The sequence below is a fragment of the Chenopodium album genome, chromosome 10 (genome assembly GCF_948465745.1).
Source record: "Chenopodium album chromosome 10, dcCheAlbu1.1, whole genome shotgun sequence".
NCBI classification, from domain to species: Eukaryota; Viridiplantae; Streptophyta; class Magnoliopsida; order Caryophyllales; family Amaranthaceae; genus Chenopodium; species Chenopodium album.
The window spans coordinates 63,177,969-63,196,602 of NC_137843.1; the positions used below are offsets into that span (position 1 = coordinate 63,177,969).

The 18,634-nt window shown below is 35.4% G+C and overlaps 1 protein-coding gene across 3 annotated transcripts; it reads right to left on the reverse strand.

Moving 5' to 3' along the window:
- Nucleotides 1-514: 514 nt before the first annotated feature.
- Nucleotides 515-17,287, reverse strand: LOC145562892 (hyperosmolality-gated Ca2+ permeable channel 2.1-like). Of its 3 annotated transcripts, none has more exons than XM_081623313.1 (13): nt 17,004-17,287; nt 14,596-14,982; nt 13,727-13,873; nt 13,023-13,086; nt 10,334-10,543; nt 9,147-9,317; nt 7,445-7,492; nt 6,822-7,120; nt 5,964-6,243; nt 4,249-4,527; nt 1,221-1,454; nt 947-1,121; nt 515-836 (listed from the first exon to the last, which is right to left on the reverse strand). In XM_081623313.1, exons 2-13 carry the CDS (start codon nt 14,874-14,876, stop codon nt 739-741), a joined length of 2,286 nt encoding a protein of 761 aa, XP_081479439.1. In that variant the 5' UTR covers nt 14,877-14,982; nt 17,004-17,287; the 3' UTR covers nt 515-738. The 3 variants fall into 3 exon arrangements, with proteins under 3 accessions (XP_081479439.1, XP_081479440.1, XP_081479441.1); XM_081623314.1 differs by lacking the exon at nt 17,004-17,287 and adding an exon at nt 15,734-16,902; XM_081623315.1 differs by lacking the exon at nt 7,445-7,492 and having other exon boundaries at nt 17,004-17,285.
- Nucleotides 17,288-18,634: the final 1,347 nt, after the last annotated feature.

Below are 18,634 nucleotides of genomic sequence, written 5' to 3' on the forward strand. Positions count from 1 at the left end.
TTAAAAAAATCAAATTAAGTAAAATCTGGAAAGAAAAAAAAAACAAAAGTAGAGTTCTGCCTGAAAATTCCGAAAGTACCAAGGAGGATCCGGAATTTTCAGCTGGATCCACCACTGAGCATCCGGAAATTTAAGGCGGATGGGTAGATTCGCCTGAAAATTCCGGATCCTCCTTGGTACTTCCTAATTTTTCAGGCAGAACTCCATTTTTTTTTTTTTGAAGTATAAATAGCATACATGTTGCGCAGTACTAATGAAGCAATATCCATGCTGATGTTGATGACATATAATAAAAGACAATAAGCAGCAAATCACACTAAAAAATTTGAAAAAATACAACACTGGCACAGCATAAAAAACAAAAGCCGAAGAGCCACCAAATTTCAAAAGTAAATTTTACATACCATTATAATCTGTAAACTCTTTTTCTGTTTTCTTTTTTTACTTTGTATATAACGTATAAGCTCCATAAATAAACCAGAAAAGAAAATTGCAACCTGGTAATGTGGAGGTCTGGAGGAATGCAGAGTCTTGTTTGTATAATTTAACAAAAGAAGCAGAGAACAAAAGTATTGCCTCAAATCCTATACAAGTCTATACAATTATATTGTGAATCAACTTGCTCTTACAAGCGTTGATTCAACCAGATATGACCACTATACGTCTATACCACTATACACTTCCAGAATATCAAAAATGGAAGAAGAATAAAAAAACAATCATATAGCCTATGATGTACTATCTAATTGGACTGGATTCGACGTCTGTCTTGTGATTTGCAGGCCTTGGTCTATCTACAGATTCATCTGATGTAATTTCTTGACTAAATTCAATTTCTGCAATGACAGAACATGTCAGATTCACGCATTAGTTGATAAAGAATCGATACAAATACAATAAATGAATAAAATTCTCAATGCCAAAAAAAAGGAATAACAGGACAGACCTGGCTTAAGTTCTTGAGTGTGCCTAATGTCTTCATCGTCACACAAGTACTTTGTTTTTGGACTGGAGCTACCATATGCAAGCCATTCCAATTGACAATAGGCAGATTGAAGCCGTTGATATATAGCCTCCATCCTCCCATTTTCCTCATCTTGCTGATCCAAATCAATAAGAACCTGCTATTATGCAATCCATCAAATTCATATTTTCTTGTTTACTCCTTGTGCTTACAATAAAGGCTTACAGATACGCACCACAAACATCAAATATGTTACCTCAGAAGCAATGTTTTTGAAGACGGGGAGAAATCTCCGCCTACAATATTCATTGAATAACAGTGTACATATAGCCAATGGAATAGTGAATCCTAAGCATACTGGCGACTTCTTCAACGCAAAGACTCCCATAGCTATGATTTGTGCCATCACCAAAGAAAATATTGTTGAGGTCTGGACAATTGGCCAATATTTACCACCACTGTCATAATCCGTGATATAAACATTGAGAATCTGAAGAAAAAAATTAATGTGCAAAAGGATGCATCAGTTCAAATTAAAGCAAGTTGTTATGATGCATATATGATCATGTTCAAATGCCAAATAAGTTTCCTCTCTTAGTAAATTTTATTTGATAAAATTACCACCATACCCTTAATTAATTTTACTTTACTTCAATAAGCCTCTTATTAACCCAAATTAATTTATCCCCAATTAAAACCCCAACCCACATTCTCTCTCCTCCGTGACAACCACCTCCACCGTCAGCATCACCTAACTTTTCTCTCTCCTCCCTCTCAACCACCAGCAATACTTTTCTCTCTCTTCTCCTTCTTCTCTCACCACGCCGCCCGTTCTCATCATAGCCGCCGGTTCTCAGGATTCACTGCCCGTTCTCTTCTCCCTTTTCCCTTTTCAAAGTTTTCAATTCACAATTAATTTGGGTAGGGTTCGATAATTTTTTGTAACCAATAAGGGTGAGGTCTTCGTGGTTGTGAGTTTTCGATCTTTGTGGTGGTAAGGTGGGTTTCAGATCTAAGTGGTGGTGAGATGGGGTTTCGATTCGTTGGTGGTGGTAAGTTGGGGTTTTGGTTCGTTGGTGTTGGTTGGTGACTGGTGACGTGGGTTTCCGGTTCGTTGGTGCTGGCTAGTGACGGCGTTGCGGTTTGTTTGGTGTGGCTGACTGGCTGGTGACGTGGGGTTATGGCAAGGTGGGTGGTTTTGGTTACAAGGTGGGTGAGGTGGATTTTGGGCATCTTTCGAAGCCTGTGGTGGTGACAGGTTGAGTATATGGTGGTTTCTGTGGTTAGGGTGGCGTGGGTGTTTGTGTGGTGGTTGTGCAGCCGATTGGTGTTGCCGGTGGAGTATGTGGGTGTTTGTGGGAATTGTGCAAGCTAGTTTGTTGCAGATTTTATGAAACGGAGGTAGTAGGAAAAATTGACAAAAATAATCTGAACTTTCGCTCAAAATACTCCCAACTTTGGATTATTTTTTAATAATCCGAACTTTGATATGAAATTGCTTCCAATAGTCCCAACCGGTCTGATATGATTGGTCAAAAAAATTAAAAAAAAATTAAAGAATTTTTTAAAGAAAAATAAAAAATAATTATTTAATTAACACAAACACCACCCCACCAGCCAACCACCCTCCTCGCTGCTGCCTCCATCCCATGCCGGCAGTCCCTCCTTGTGCCGGCGAGACCACCTCCCTTCTCTTCCCTCCATCCCGACAGCCCCTCCCCTACCTTGAATCCATTTCCCCAACCAAAGAACCCACCCGCAACCCTTACCCTTGCCGTGATAGCCCTAATTCCGACCCCTCACCCGGCCCGCGCACCACAATTCCTACGCCTATTCAGTTGAATCCCACCCAAACCCCACCGCTTTTTGAATTGTTCTAGTTTTGTGGTTATAGGTGGGGGTTGCGAGTGGGGGTAATTAACCGCAAAAAGGGGTTGCGGGGGATGGGAAGGGTTAGAGTCGCAGTAAGGGGGTCGCGGCAGGAAGAGAGCGATCGGCGAAAAGGTTGCGTGGGATTTGGGTAGTGTAGGCGTCACTGCGGTAGGGGCAGGCGCGGCGAGGGTGGAGGGCAAGAAGAGTAGGGTGGGTGCTGGTGGTTTTTCTTGCATTTATTTTTAAAATAGTTAGCTTTTAATTATTGTTAAAATAATTAGTTAACTGTTAATTATTACTAATAATCTGATCCTTAAAAAAAATTACTAATAATCTTTTTTTTTTTAAAAAAAATTATTATTAATAATCTTTTTTTTAAAAAAAAAAGTTATTACTAATAATCTTTTTTAAAAAAATTAAAATTACAACTTATTTTGACCAATTACATGGTGACATGTGCACATTACATTTTTTAAAAAAAATAAAAATACCTTTTCAAAAAGTTACCGGTCACTTAGGACCATTAAAAGCAAATTCATATCAAAGTTCGGATTATTAAAACATAATCCAAAGTTGGAATTATTTTGGGCGAATGAGGCAAATTTGGGATTATTTTTGTTAATTTTTCCAAAAAAATAACATAATATGTAATGAACTAGTCCAAAGAGGAAGGATAATAAGGGTTTATGTGGTAGCTTGGGAAATAAGCTGAGAGGTACTCCCTCTGTTTTCCCAAGTCCTACTCATTGGACTTTTACGTGGTCTTTAATGAAAATCTTTGGCTATTATTATAATTGATTATATATTAATAAAAATTTATAGAATTGATATTTTGATAATACAAATCAAAACGTATACATCAAGATCCCATGTGATATATAGATGAGTTAATTGATTCAAATCAACAGAGTAGAGAGGGAGAGAATAAAGCAGAATGAATATCTATATAAGGAGGAGGTCGATGAGGGAACAAATGAATCAAAAAAATTGTGGAGCGTTTTTAATTTAGCTTAGCTTGTAGTTGGGATATTGGGAATGTCCAGCAACTCTAAGACCTGGGCTTGTAAACATCATTTGATGATTTAATTGCACCAAGTTACAATCAGTTATCCATTTCTCTTGAATTCTCTTCTTCCTTATCTCTATACTTTCATCCTTCCAATCTCTTGCATACAATAATTAATGGGAGAGAACAATTTTCCTAGAGGTTAATCTTTATCATTTGCTTCCTATAAACTTTTAAATTGGTTCAGAATGCAGATGAAAGAAAAAGGATTTACACTAATAACAATAAGGAAGCATTTTGCATCATGAGGAAAAACTCCATGAACTAATTACTGAAAAAAGGAAAAACAAATGTGACTTAACAAGGGGGAAAAAAGAAAAAAAAAAAAAAAAAAAAGAAAGCATACCTGATTTTTGTACACGAGGTAAGCAAGACAGAAATAAATCAGCAATAATGGCAGCATCAAAGGTGCCAAGATTGCAAAATTTAAACCAAGAAGTCCAAATAAAAGGACTCTAGGTGCTTCAGAATGATACGGAAAGGTGTACTCTCCATCAAATGGGCCATGATTCTTTCTGAGGATGAACTTATAGATGAAGTTACAGAGAAGAGGCCAGAGTTGCACAACTTCGCATGCCAAACTGGTCCAACCTGATGTCAAGACATAAGTCATAAAGAACTTGACCTGCATAGTTTTAGTGAGTAAAAATAAGTAAGACAAACCCTTGCTACATCATCTTCAAAAAACTTTAGAACAATGTAAGAGAAAAAAATCAGTAAAATTTGTAGAGCATGCATGCAGACAGGACTTATTAAGGCATTTAATAAAACTTGTTTCAAAAAAAAAAAAAAGAAAAAAAAGAAAAAAAAAGGCATTTTATAAAACTTGTACGCTAAACATATGCAATTCATAGCATTTGATACAGAGTAAATAATAAGAGTTATAAATATAGAACCCTATGCAGCAGGGTCCAACCAATGCCAGTCATGCAAGGTATATGCAGCCTATTTCCAAATGTCGAACCTACCGCTTCCAAAAGAGCACCCTGAATTCCAACTTAGCACCCTAAGACAGATAACTAAAACTCTACAGCATCATCTAAATGAAACCTTTTTTTCCTACGAATCAAAAAATGATCAGTTACACAAGCAGAGCAGACATGCAGGTTCCTAAGGGGCTTAAAAAAAACATGTAAAATGTATGCCTGTGATAGCCAACTCTAAGTAACCCTGCACAAGAGGGTTTTGCCAAAGCAAGTTCAGGAAGTCAAGCAACAAATGTGCAGCATAATACCACAAGTTGAGCCTGCAACCTCCAAATCTCAATGAGCAACCATATACTTGTATTAGCAAATCGTCACACTGCGCCTTGCATATTTCCCTTAAACTCATGTCATACGCCTCAAATTAAGATTATTTTCTTGTAAGATAAAAAATTAAACAGAGGAAAGAAGAACAACTAGATGACAAGAACACACCCTTCACATTTTTTTATTTTTGAAGACAACCCTTCATATAAACAACCCTCATGATTAATACCAGATTTGAAACTCTCAAATCCTTATTCAGTTTTTTTTATCCTAGATAAACTTTAGAAACTAATCTTTGATCATTGACTCATTTCTGGTCGGAATAATGAAACTAAGGTCCATCCCCCACCCCCACCCCTACCCAAAAAGGTTCTTTCTATCTATGTTACTTGGACTCTTCTTTTGCTCTCAAGTACTTGTGCTACATTCTTGAAACACTGGCATGGAAGTAAAACATTTTGACATTTCATCTTCAGCCAAAAACATGAAAATTTTATAAAAAGGCCGAGTCATACAAGAGTACCTGAGTCCATGTCTCAGCTATTACTCTTTAAATGCACAACCAATGACACAAACTCAGACCAAGCATCTGTACTTAAAAGTCTCAGAAAAAATATATATATAAATTGAAAAAAAAAAAAAAGAGACTTTTTAAGGCTGTCTAAAGCTTGTTAGCTATACTGAGATATGCTACAATATGAGATACAGCCCATGCAGGAGATAGAAGAATACTATGACAAAGAAAAAAAGTGATAGCAAGGAGGGATCTACAACTAAAAAGAACTATTAAACGAAAACAATACATACTTACCGCTGCAGGAACTGCTCCAGCCGCTAGTTGTGTAGGTATGTCTTTTGGTTGGGAAAAGACGTTCAATTTGTTGAGCACAGTTCCAGATGCAATGTTAACAAAGAAAACATTCCAAATGGTGAAAAACAAGACTTTGCAGCATGCACCCCTTTTCCTCCCACTACGAGAAATTGACCCCTCAATTGTTGAAAAGAGTATCATCAATGGTGGGACGGTGTAAAAAAACAATACCAGTATGACACTGGGTAGGTACCCTGTAACCAGCTGGCTTACATACGGCCTGAGGGAAGGAAACAAAAAGAAAAAATAAGTACTAAATGATGCACCATCAAAAACTATTTGATCAAGCAATGCAGCCTTCAGCAGCCCTTTTGCTGGACAAAAGGGTGACAAATGGGTCCCAGATCCACAACTGCAAACAGCTACAAGCCAAAAACATATATTACTTCGAACGATGCCATATTCTATAATGTCCTGTGTAGCATTTTTCAGGAAGATCACTGGAATTAACACTTAGAAAAATGCTATGCCTTTCTGGCCTTCAAAAATAAGAAGACAAAATTCAGCTTTCGGAGTTCATCTCCAAACAAACACAGGATGCTGGAGAAGAGAAATCTTCCACTGTTGTCCAACGAGCATACTAAAGAATTTTCATTATTCAAACTATTAGCAGCCTTGCACATACACAGGGCCCATTTACCGTAAGCCCCTAAAATTTAGCATTGCCTAACAAAACATAATAATGCTAAATCTCTTTGTCTATTGTTTTGTTTTATCATCAATGAATTACATTATTCAATTTAACATTCAACCTGTACTTAAAAATTAAACATCTTTTTATAACATCATGTCACTTACTTCTTTAGCAGTCCTTTCAAAAAGGGAAACGCCTGCTGGAGCTGTGTTAAATTAGCCAAACTTTGTACAAGAGTAACTGGAGCAATAAAGAAGACCAGAAAAGCCGCAGTAGCCAGAAGTGTTGCTGTCCTTCGCAACCAGAATTGCCTATATGGAATAGCTAGGTTTGGCCAATATACATCACGCGGCTCTGGGGCCAGATTCGTGACCCACAACATAGGATTTGATGACTGATGAGCCTGTGCAGCGCAAGCAGCTGCATAGCGGGTTTTAAAGAACACAAAAGCAGATGGACACTCCTGGAACAAAAGAAGCAGCTAAACTGTAAAAAAAAAAAAAAAAAAAAGTAATAACTACTTCAACAAGTACCACATGATTATCTAAAAATGAAAAAAATTCAACAAATATACTTAATCCAAGAACTGCATCTGAAATAATCAATGATGTTCTTCACCCAGAATTTCCTAATAAAAAAATAAATAAATAAAATGCTATTTTTTATTAGGGTGGATGCAAGGGGGTGGTAAGACTGACAAACTGCAGATAATAGTCATTAGATGGAAATTCTGCGACTAATAATTATTAAAAAATAAAAGGAAGCATATAAAACACCACAGGGTTACCTTGGACAAAATTCCCAGTGAAAATAGCTCTTCATAGTCCAGCAACGGCTGGAATTCAAGCAAGGGAATTTTAATAAACCTTTTAACATTTAACACTAGCATCAGATATCAACTAATAAACACAGCCCTTCATTGACTAGCAGCAGTGGCTGCTGAATTTCTTTCACTAGTCCAGTCCATAATATCACCAGAATGTTTTTTCTAAAACTCCAACAAAATTAAACTATTCTTTTCCCCAAACCCACAATTACACAACTATTAAGCTGACGTCACGAATAAACAAAAAGAGGAATCCTAAATGGTAAAAACATTACAATCTGAAGTAGGTTGCTACTTGATAATCTTGGTATGCTTAGCAGGCCACTAGACAAAGTATGCTAAATTCAGGGGGTGGGGGGTTGGGGGGGGATCAAAAGCTAATTAATTACTTTTAAAGATAGCTACAGAAATCAAAAAGTTTGGGGGTCAAAAGAATCCTATTACAGCATAAACTTTTATAAGACCTATAAGAAAACTGAGTTCTTCCTTCATCTATAAAAACATTAGTTTTATGAAAGTTGGACAAGCATAGATTATGTATTCATCCTGCATTGGAATGAATAGGCTTGACATAAAGCTTCTTACAACCAGACAGTGACATTCGTTTTTGCATTTTCATTATCACTAAAGCTCAAAATCTTTATAAAAAAATCCCAAACTCCAAGTGGATTTTTGTTTATTTTCTAGTGATATGGTCATTAATTTGGCAAGGAAAATGGCTGAATCTAAGTCCATACTCATTGAGGAATGATGAAACAAACAAGAGCTAGAATTTCCCATCTAAATAAGAGTATAACTTTACAATCAATTGTCCTTACTATGAGGGTAAAACAACCTTCTAGCTATGGTGATAAATTGAAAATAATGACAGCTGTTACAATTACCTGATACAATATCAAACAATATACATTACTTCATTAGTTTTGACAAAAATGACCTTATACCCATCTAATATCACCATAATTTTTTTTTACCAAGAATAATACTTAGTATTGTGATATTACGATGTTTACTTTGCTCCATCAGAAGGATTACATTCGCAACTATTTTTGATAGCTTACGTACGACATAGTGATGGAGAAATTGGAGGAAGAAGAGACTTGTTATACTAGAAGAGAGACCAATTGGCCTAGCCTGATGGGGCAGGATTGAGGTTATACCCTATAACCCACCATATCAACAGCTGATAGAAATTTGGATCCTATCCTACCTAGTATACAGGTAATGTCAAACTAATTTGACCATATCTCAAGTCGACATGTGATGAAGTGAAAATGGTGTACCCAGCCCCCGAGGGCATTTATCACGCCCTAAATCAGTTGTTCATTTAACTGACGGTACATATACCAAATTTTAATCAGCTATCTTAGTGTTTAATCAAAAATATAGAGCATAAAGCCTTCCTTTTCATCAAATCAGGATACGCTGCTACAGGTCAAGAAACACACCTCCCACCCCCACCACCAATCTCAAGAGAGAGAACAAGTAATCTTCTACCAATATAAAGTTAGGCATCAATAAGCATAAGACCAAGAATATAATTAAGAAAAACTGATTCAGCAATAATTATTGCTAAATAGATAGTGAGCAGGATGAAAGTAGAAATCAGACACATTCACAGCTGTACTAAAGTAGCATAACAGGTAACTTTATCATTTCTAACCTTTCCTCTATCACGCAAGTCTTGCAAATCAAGCTTCCCTTTTTCAATGACTTCTGGTTCATTAACAAGAATGTTGAATACATTTGGACGCCCTCCACCTGGAAGACCGCATGAGTGACAGGAAGGAATGCTATCATGATAGAGAACATCGTACATCTCCCTGACATTTTTCTGCATCAAATACGTTAAATACCAGTCATAAATAGGTTACATTTTGGTAGGAAACTGCATGGAGCCATGGACAGCCAGCAAATGATAAAACTAAAAATACAATAAAGCAAACTAACATAAACACTTTTAACAAAATGAAAGGCTTCAAAAGTTGCACCATAACATATCTAAACCCATAAAGACTTCATAATTCTGCCGCGAAGAAACCAAGTTCACATTGTATCACAGAACAATCAGCTGATAAGGACAACAAATTCAGAATACGCTATAGAGTGGGTAATTTATCTATTTTATGATTGCGCTTTTTCTCCACAGGATCTGTTAAAATAACTATATCAAACACATCAAGGATGGAAAAAATAGGTCAGATAAAGGAAAATTAAAATTTGACAGTCATAATAAGTTTTGCAATTAAGGTCAAAGTGTCCAACCCCCGCACCATTACCAATTTTCCTACTCTGTCCTTATAAGTGTGCTGTGCAATCACTGAAGTCTAAAGAAGGAAAATAGCTTGCACAGTCATCCTCGAATATAATAAAAATTATAAAAATTATCCTGAAGTACTGAAGTTGATGGTATTGATATAATTGGCCACAATTAAAAACATTTTGATGAATCTCGGGTCGGCTGTACTGGAAACCAATTACGATCAGGAATTTCATTTCCATCAACGTACCAAATGCCTAAGTTCAGTCCATAAATTCTGTTAAAAATCATCTTATCAATCTCTTACACCCTCCAAATGTGTAGCCGTGTACCCCAGAATTCCAAAAAAAAGATGAAATATGATAATTAAGACAAAAGGAAAAGAGATAACTACTAAGATAATGGAGGAAGGGTTGAATAGAAATCACTTGCAAGAAAAACCTTTAATATGTACATAAAAGGCTACACAACGGCATGCAAGCATCATGATCACGCTTTTTATCAAGATCACACATTTAAAACTTGTAAAGAGTTATAAAGGATTTTTACAGCCAGATACTATTTACAGTATTACTTATAAGTCAACATACCATCAGCTTCTCAATTTTTCCACAATGATATACCATCTGGTGTGAAAGATAAGAAGATGGATAATGCTTCGTAAAGTAATTCTTCAATGAAGTACTATATGACTCTTCTGCAGACCAAGGTATCCCGCGAACAAGTACAGCAAATTGACTTAAATCTTGAGAAGATCCTTTAATGTACGCAAGGCGCCTCTTAATAATACTTTTATTCTCCTGAAGGAAATTACAGCAGATACTAGTGAGAAAAACCCTTTCAAAATTGTTCATACACAAATAAACTTTCAGATTTAGAGAGAAGCTAATGAATTTTTGGTACAACCTCTAAATCATAATAGTAGGCCACATTTGGTAAATTGTAAAATCCAAACTATAGCCCAATAATTAATACATCTTACTACAAGAATTCCCTACTAAGTTTTTTTAACTTTATATTGACCTGGTTAAGGGTGTGTGTATACAAGTAAAACAAATATCTTGTGGAGGAGTGACAGAGGATTACCTTATTACAAATTAATTACAACAAAGATATGCTTTAAGTACTTAGACAAAAGCTAGAAATTAAAAATAAAAAATAAAAAAAATCAAATTTACGCTAAGTTGAAGTATAACCAATTAAAAGTGTGTTATGACGTTTGATGACAAAAAGTTACCCACTATTGAATGTTTTAAAGCTTTGAATCAACTTCACACGGAAGAGGAGATATTGATCAAGATGTAATTCGTAGACTAGGTGGCCCAAATAGAGAACAACGATGGGGTTATTGAGCTATCGTAGCATGCCTTTAATGTTAAAATAAAATTTACGTAAGACTGCAAAGCAATAAGATTATTATAGAAGTTAAAATGTTAGGCATTTAAGGGCATGTTCTCTTCAGTTCAGTTCCTAATTTTCTTCTCTCATAAAATATTCAGTTCACTTCAGGTTCAGTTCACCTCATAGAGGCCCTAAGAAGCATAGTAAGAAGATGAGTGTAGCAGAGGTGTTTTATGTTAGGATGGGTGTAGATAAGATAAAATCTATATTGGTATGAGAATGTAAAACAGCAATCAGGATGCACTGGTATAGAAGATGGAGGATTGCGTCAATAAAGATTTCAAAAGAAAACCAAAAAAAAATGAGTTGTGGGAATTAAAAAGCTTATAATGCCGTGGAAAATTTATATAATTTATATTTTAACACTAGCAAAAAAAAACCTCAAAATGGTTTTTAACACCCCCATAAAAAAAAATTATTTTAACACCATAACATTTTTCGAAAATTTGATTTTAACACCACTTAACTAATTCCGTTCATGAATCCGTTAAGTGGGGCCATAAAGCCACATGTCGCTTTATTATTGGCAAAAAAATAAATAAATAAACAAAAATTTAAAAAATTTAAAAAAAAAACCTAAATCTACCCAACCACCACTGCCACCTTCACCCAATACTGTCGGCAGGCACACCGGCGGCGCATCCCCTTCCCCTCCCTCCCCCAACCCACCTGAACCCTCCCCCTCCCTTTCCCGTAACCCTAATCGGCCCCAAAAACCACCAAACCAAAACCCTCCTTCCTCAAAACAGCCACGAAATCGGCCGATTAAGGCCCCTCCGACCAATTTCAGCCATTTGTGGCCGTTTTGGGGAAGGAGGGTTTTGGTTTAATCGTTTTTGGCGCCGATTAGGGCTGCAGAAAGTGGTGGGGAGGGTTCAGGTGGATTGAGGGAGGGGATGCGCCGCCGGTTTGCCAGCCGGTAGCGTTGGGTGAAGGTGCCAATGGTGGGGCGGTGGTGGCCGGGTAGTTTTAGGTTTTTCATTTTTACGGAGTATTAATTTTTTCTTTTTTATTTTTTTAAAACAAATAAAATGGTGACACGTGTCACTATGGACCCCACTTAACAAAATTTTTGGACGGAGACCGTTAAGTGGTGGTAAAATCCATTTTTCAAAAATTTGTGAGGTGTTAAAATATTTTTTTTTTATAGGGGTGTTAAAAACCATTTTGGGGTTTTTTGCTGGTGTTAAAATCCAAATTTTGCTTATAAAGGGTTTGTAAAAGTATGGAGCACTAGATAGATTCATAAATCATGTGAATGGAAAAATGGATCCATGCGGATGGCCATAGGAGATAGATCATAATTCATGCAGCTAACCCCATTATTTTTTGGGCTTTGGTTTTGTTAATGTTGTAAGCCATTTGTAGTCATCTTTTTGCAATCTAACACTATGTTTGGATAACAACAGTAAAGGTGAAGGAAAAAGAGGGAAAGGGACTAAGGGAGGAGAGGAGAGGAGAGGGAGAAGGTGAACACCCATTTTCCTTCCAAATCTCTCCACCAATGGAGGGATTTAGTTTATTAAAAGGGCAAGGAAAATGGATCCTTCCCATTCCCTCCCCTTCCCTCCTTGAGATTAGGTATTTAAACAAAGAATGATGTATCCTTCCCTTTCTCTTCTCTTCCCTCCATTTCTCTCTATCCAAACATAGTGTAAAGGATCAACATCTTTATGTGATGCATCAATGTCTTCATATGATGCGTTAAAATAGCAAGCTTGAACAACTCCTCAAATTTGCATAAACTAAAGTTGAAAAACACACTGAGATGAATTGTAAGGTATAAGTGATTTTAATATTTTACAAGAATATAATATAATTAAGAAATAAGGGCAAGTGGCCTATAATTTTGAAATACTTAAGATGATTTATACTTACAAAGTAGAGAAGAATGCACGCAGAGCACGAAATGATATACAGTGCAAGACAATGAGCCCAAAGCCTGAAACAAAAAACAACAGTAACAATTACACTAAATAGCAGCATATATGATAATTACTATAATCTTTTTCTGTTGGAAAAATCAGCCTAAAAATAAAACTTTTTTTGCCATTACACAACCAAAAATAATATGTGAAGGATGAATTATCTTCTCACAAAAGTGGGTAAGAGAGGATCTCAACACGCCCTCATCCCAAATTATCAAAATCAACAATAACCTCAACCCCAAAAGTAAAGTTAAGAAGAAAATCCCAACTCCCCAAGGGCCTCAACAGAAAAAATATATGGAAAATGATTAATGTATTCCAAAAGATAAAGTATAAGAAGTATAAAGTAGAAACATTACACACTAACGCACCAACTAAGCATTAAGAAAATTGATCAATGCGTCATTTTTTCATAAATTCTTAAACTAACACCATTTGATGCATATGCGTGTAAGTGCATGTATCAAAAACCGGGGAAAATCTGTCAAAAAAAAAAAAAAAAAAGGGGAAAAAAACACACACACACACTATCCAGATTTTTTTATAAATCTTTTATAAACATTAGATTGAAGGAATCATAAATCTTGTTTTCATACCCAGAAAATTCCAAAAAAAAGAGATGCAACTACACTAGATAGGAAGAGGCAACCATACCATCTAGAACCTTCTTTAACATTCTGAGTGGTAAACACTTCCAATGACTCAGCAGGGATGAGCTTGTGCTGCATTTCTTGACCATAGTAATTTAAGGGAAGCACAATAGCAGAGCACACAATAGCTGCAATTGAGAAAATTCTAATACTGCACAATAAATAATTAAGCAGCATCAGATTGTAGAGATAGGTCATATATATAGGAACATTTATCAGAAAAGGGCAGGATTCAAACACAAGGGTAAAAAGACTAAAAACAGAGAGCATGAACAGGGAACAAAAGTACAAGACCAATAAATGCTGACAAGTTTCATATAGTACAGAAACTGCATGATTATTAAACACTAACTCCCCTTGGAATGCCCTACTTGTCTAGTTTCAAAAGTTATACTGAACCATACCAAAAAGAGTCAATGGCATTTGAGAAATTAGCAGTAATCTATCTAAAATGGCACGAAAATAGTGGATTACATATTTACATATTTGCACTATTTTTTCATACTTCACAATTCGAAGTTGGACCAAACAATCAAGAAGTTATTAATAGTCGATAAAGATGGCCACATTCTATAATTCAATTTTTTTTTACACGAAATTGGAGCTTCTTTTTCCAAATTCGTCTTTCATGCTCCCTCCAGTTAACAGCTTCAACCATCATTATAATACTGTGCAAAAAAATAGCCTGGTTGGACCATGCACAATTACAACCGATTGTAAAATAGAAATACAAAGACGAAGCATATACTGATATACATATGGCTAAAACAAAAAACTATGGTTAATAGGCAGATCAAATAAAGACGAAGCATATACTGAACATATTAATATATTATACAACTTAAAATGAGTATGAAAATCAAGATTAGTCACCTGAATACAAGCATTCTCATAAATACAACAGCATCCAATCCCCCAGCAGCCAATATTACATCTTCAGATGTCTCCCAGGCCTTTAAAATCCAACTAGGAGAAGGCACAAATCTCTCAAACCAATGAGGATCACTACGCTTTGATCGCATCTGTGCCAATTTACGTCCAAAGTATACATTTCTATTGCTTGGCTGTTTTCTCAATATGGAATATAATGAAAAAAGCACACAACAAATGCCTATATTGATCCCGGCCGAGGTCAATAGAGCAGATATCTCCATTTTAAACCACTAACAGGAAGATTTTACCATGGTAATAATTTCTATATCATAGAGCCATTGTGAAAGACCGTTCTGTGCAGAATTCAAATGTTACAGTATGCAGATGCTGCCAAAAAAATGTAAAAGAATTGCATCAGGAGATAATAAGAGGAGAGCTAATTAGCAGAAACATTATCCCAAAAGTACATTACTAGTTACTAGTATATGAACAGATTCAAATTCTATGTATCAAAAGTCATATTAGAGCAATTTTCAATAAAAACACTGAGGTATAAGCACTATATAGAAATTGAGTATTACAAAAATTTATAAAATATTTCCTCCTAATCTCCTATAGTATTTATATCAAGTTAGACACCTATTATAATCTACCTGTCTAAGAGAATCAAACCCCAGATCACAGATTGAAAAAGAAAAAAAAACACTGGTCCATGTATTGCATAAAGAGACTAATCCTTTCCTTAGTGAATATCTGCAGTTGGAATGTTAGAAGCTTTATGGGGAAGAGAGTACAGGCAAGCAAAAACCCACAGTGCAATGGCTTAAACTGGGCTGCTGGGGAGTTCAAACCATCACAATTTTCCTTCAAAACTTAAAAAAGGATACAGCAGGAACAGGATTGCTTCTTTTTATACTGATTAAGGGCAGAGATTTGAAGATCGTAGAGATTTCCAGAATACATTATCAGACTTTATAAGAAGCTTTTACTATCTAAAGCATCTTCTCTTCCTATGATTGATTTTTCTACTAATCAAAAGGGCCTGTCTAGAGCATAACTCCCTCCGACCTAATAAGCAGAGGGAATATCAATCAAACTTTGCGTATAATAATAAATGATATGCACATTTCCCACTTACTGAATGGTCTTTCTAGAGACGACTAGTGTGAAGTCTGTCTTGCATCTTATTCTTACTCATGGAGCCTACAATACCATTTCAAGCTCGGGAATGGAGAAGACAAGGGGATACAATGTTCCTTTTTATATTGGCAATAGGAATGAGGTACCTGTCTAATTGTATAGAGCGTTTATTTTAAATCCAAACTTTACTTTTCTCACTGTAAGTGAGCAACTCAACACTCAGTCACTCACACCTTATCTTTGCAAATAAACTTCTTATGTTCCCTAAATGAAATGAAAGGCAGTATTCCTTTATACAGTTCATTTTGGCTGGAACCTAATTTAGTCAGTCTTGGTCCAAATGCACAAAGGAAACCCTCCATCTGCAAGCCAATAATTTAGAAGATATCGATTAGAACTCGAACAACTTGGTCTCCTGAACAGCTCCCCAATGCACAAAGATTGCAATCTGTCAAACTTATCCAGTTATCCTCTCACTAATTCAACTAAATATGGTGACAGATTCGCTGTAGATATGAGATTGACCATTGTAGACGCTGCATTACAGTTTATAGGGGTTTAATTCTCCATGAAACATATTCTCAACTATTTCTTGACTTGTCAGACAGACAAATGCGAATACAAGAACCAGCAACCTCGTCATTTTCTTCCCAATCATCAATTCAACAATGGAACCTGATATTATAGTACAAGTACTTTCGACCAACGCTCCGTTAAGTCGATTCATCTACTACGATGACTACAAAAAAAGTGTTTTGCTATAATATCACTCATCAAAACATCAACACAAAATCATCAGCCAACCATCTACACCCTAAAACCGCCACCTACAACATACTTCATCAAAATTAACTGCTCAAAATTTGCAACGCTGACTATGTAAACATCTATATTGCCTTACACCTATCAGAATTTCAAGAAATCTCTCATGCCAACAAAAATGAGAAACTAAAGACAAAATTACACAATACTAAAAACTGCAAAATTCTGGACAGAATTCTTTATGGCAAAGAAATTAATCTTTCTGTATCACTTTAATAATATAATAAAAATAAATAAAAAAAACACAGAAATTGCTTTAAAGTAATAATAGCTCTGTAGCTATAATAGTGCAATTATACAATTTTTCACTAATCTTAAATTAATAACTTAATCAAGAACAACCATTACTCAATACCAAATTTAAGAATTACACTAAATTCCGATGAAATTAAGATGTCTGAAACATGTAACAAAAGAAAAAACTGCAAAAATGCAATGAAAAATACCTGAATTCCGACGAAATTGATGAATTCGAACCAAATTGCAACAAAATTTATGAAAAAAAAAAAAAAAAAAAAAAAAAAAAAAACTGAAATGCTTTGCATATACTTCACAAACAATTGGAGGCAGAAAGCAATGAAACCTAGAAGCAATTATAAACACAATTTGGGATAATTTCGACAAAAAAACGACGAAAAACCGAATCAAAATTTGGATTTTTGGAGCGATGGCGGAGATTATTTTGGAATAATGCAAAAAAAATAAAAAATCTGAAATTAATTTTAATTAATCAATTATGTGGTGAATTAAAAGGGAAGAATAAAACAAATTAATGAAAAAGTAACGGGGTTGGCCACGTGGGACGGCGTGATTGGGTAGTTGTCACACCGTTTTGGACTGTTGGTCAACGTGGAAGGTATTATGTGTATCCAGCGCAGCATTTTTTTATTTTTATTGATTGAATGATTACGTCACGTGGGGTAATGGTGGATGATTTACGGCCTTGAAATGGAAAGTATTTAGGAATTTGAAGTTTCTGAATTTCTTCATTTGGGAATTTTGGTGCCCTGTGATTTTGGAATTAACGTGGGAATGGAGTGTACGATTTTAATTCTGGTTATGGGTGTGATTTTTACGCGGTTTAAGATTCTTGCGTTGAATGCTTGGGATGGTGATGGTTTATGTTACCAAACCAAGCTTAGCATGTCGGGAATATTTCATGGGCGGTAAAGCTCGATACGGGGTAGATTTTGGAGGCCCACGTATTATATTAGCATTATAGGATTATGCTTGAAACATGGTTATAAAAAATAAAAGTAGTATCATGTTGAGCTCGTATCAGTCATTAAAAAATGGAGCCCATGCATGATTTGGAGTACATTTTAATTTTACAAGCTAAGAGACGCACGAGCGTGTGAATATAAGTTACTCGTATCTATTAAGCTTGATTCTCCAGTTTTTTTTTTCAGATGATTTTTTTTTCTTTTCAAATGGTAGTTTTTTTTAGGTAGTAGTTTTTTTTTTTATTTTAAGGATTGTAGTTTTTTTATATAAAAAAAAAAAAATCAAAACAAAACAAAAACAAAAATGAGAGGGGTATTTTGGGAAAGTGAAATTTATCACCCAAAATCCCCTTTCACTTTATGGGTGTATTCGGCGCTAGCGTTCGAGTAACTTTAAGGTAGCTTTTAGTGGTTTGACTTGGTCAAACTACTACTTAACAAAAAAGTGAGTGTTTGGCAAAATAATGGTTATGGTAGCTTTTAGTGTTGGAGGTAGCTTTATAAAATGTTAGAAGTGTTAGCTTTTGAAAGTAGAGGTAGCTGTTGAAATTTAATCTATGGTTTTAAATGTAAAATATTGATTTTTATATGTAACAGTTAGTCAACCGCTACTTTACCGAACACTCATACTTCAATTATCTATTTTCACAGCTACAGCTTGCTGATAGCTAAAAACTACTTACACAGCTAACAATTACCTTCACAGCTATGATAGGAAATAGGATATTTTTAGTAAATAAAAAAATAATAATAATAATAATAATAACAAAAGAATAAGCGAGATGATTCGCAAGTCGACCTGTCAGGCTCATACCAAATTCTGACTAATGATGTACATAAGTTGCTCTTGGTCA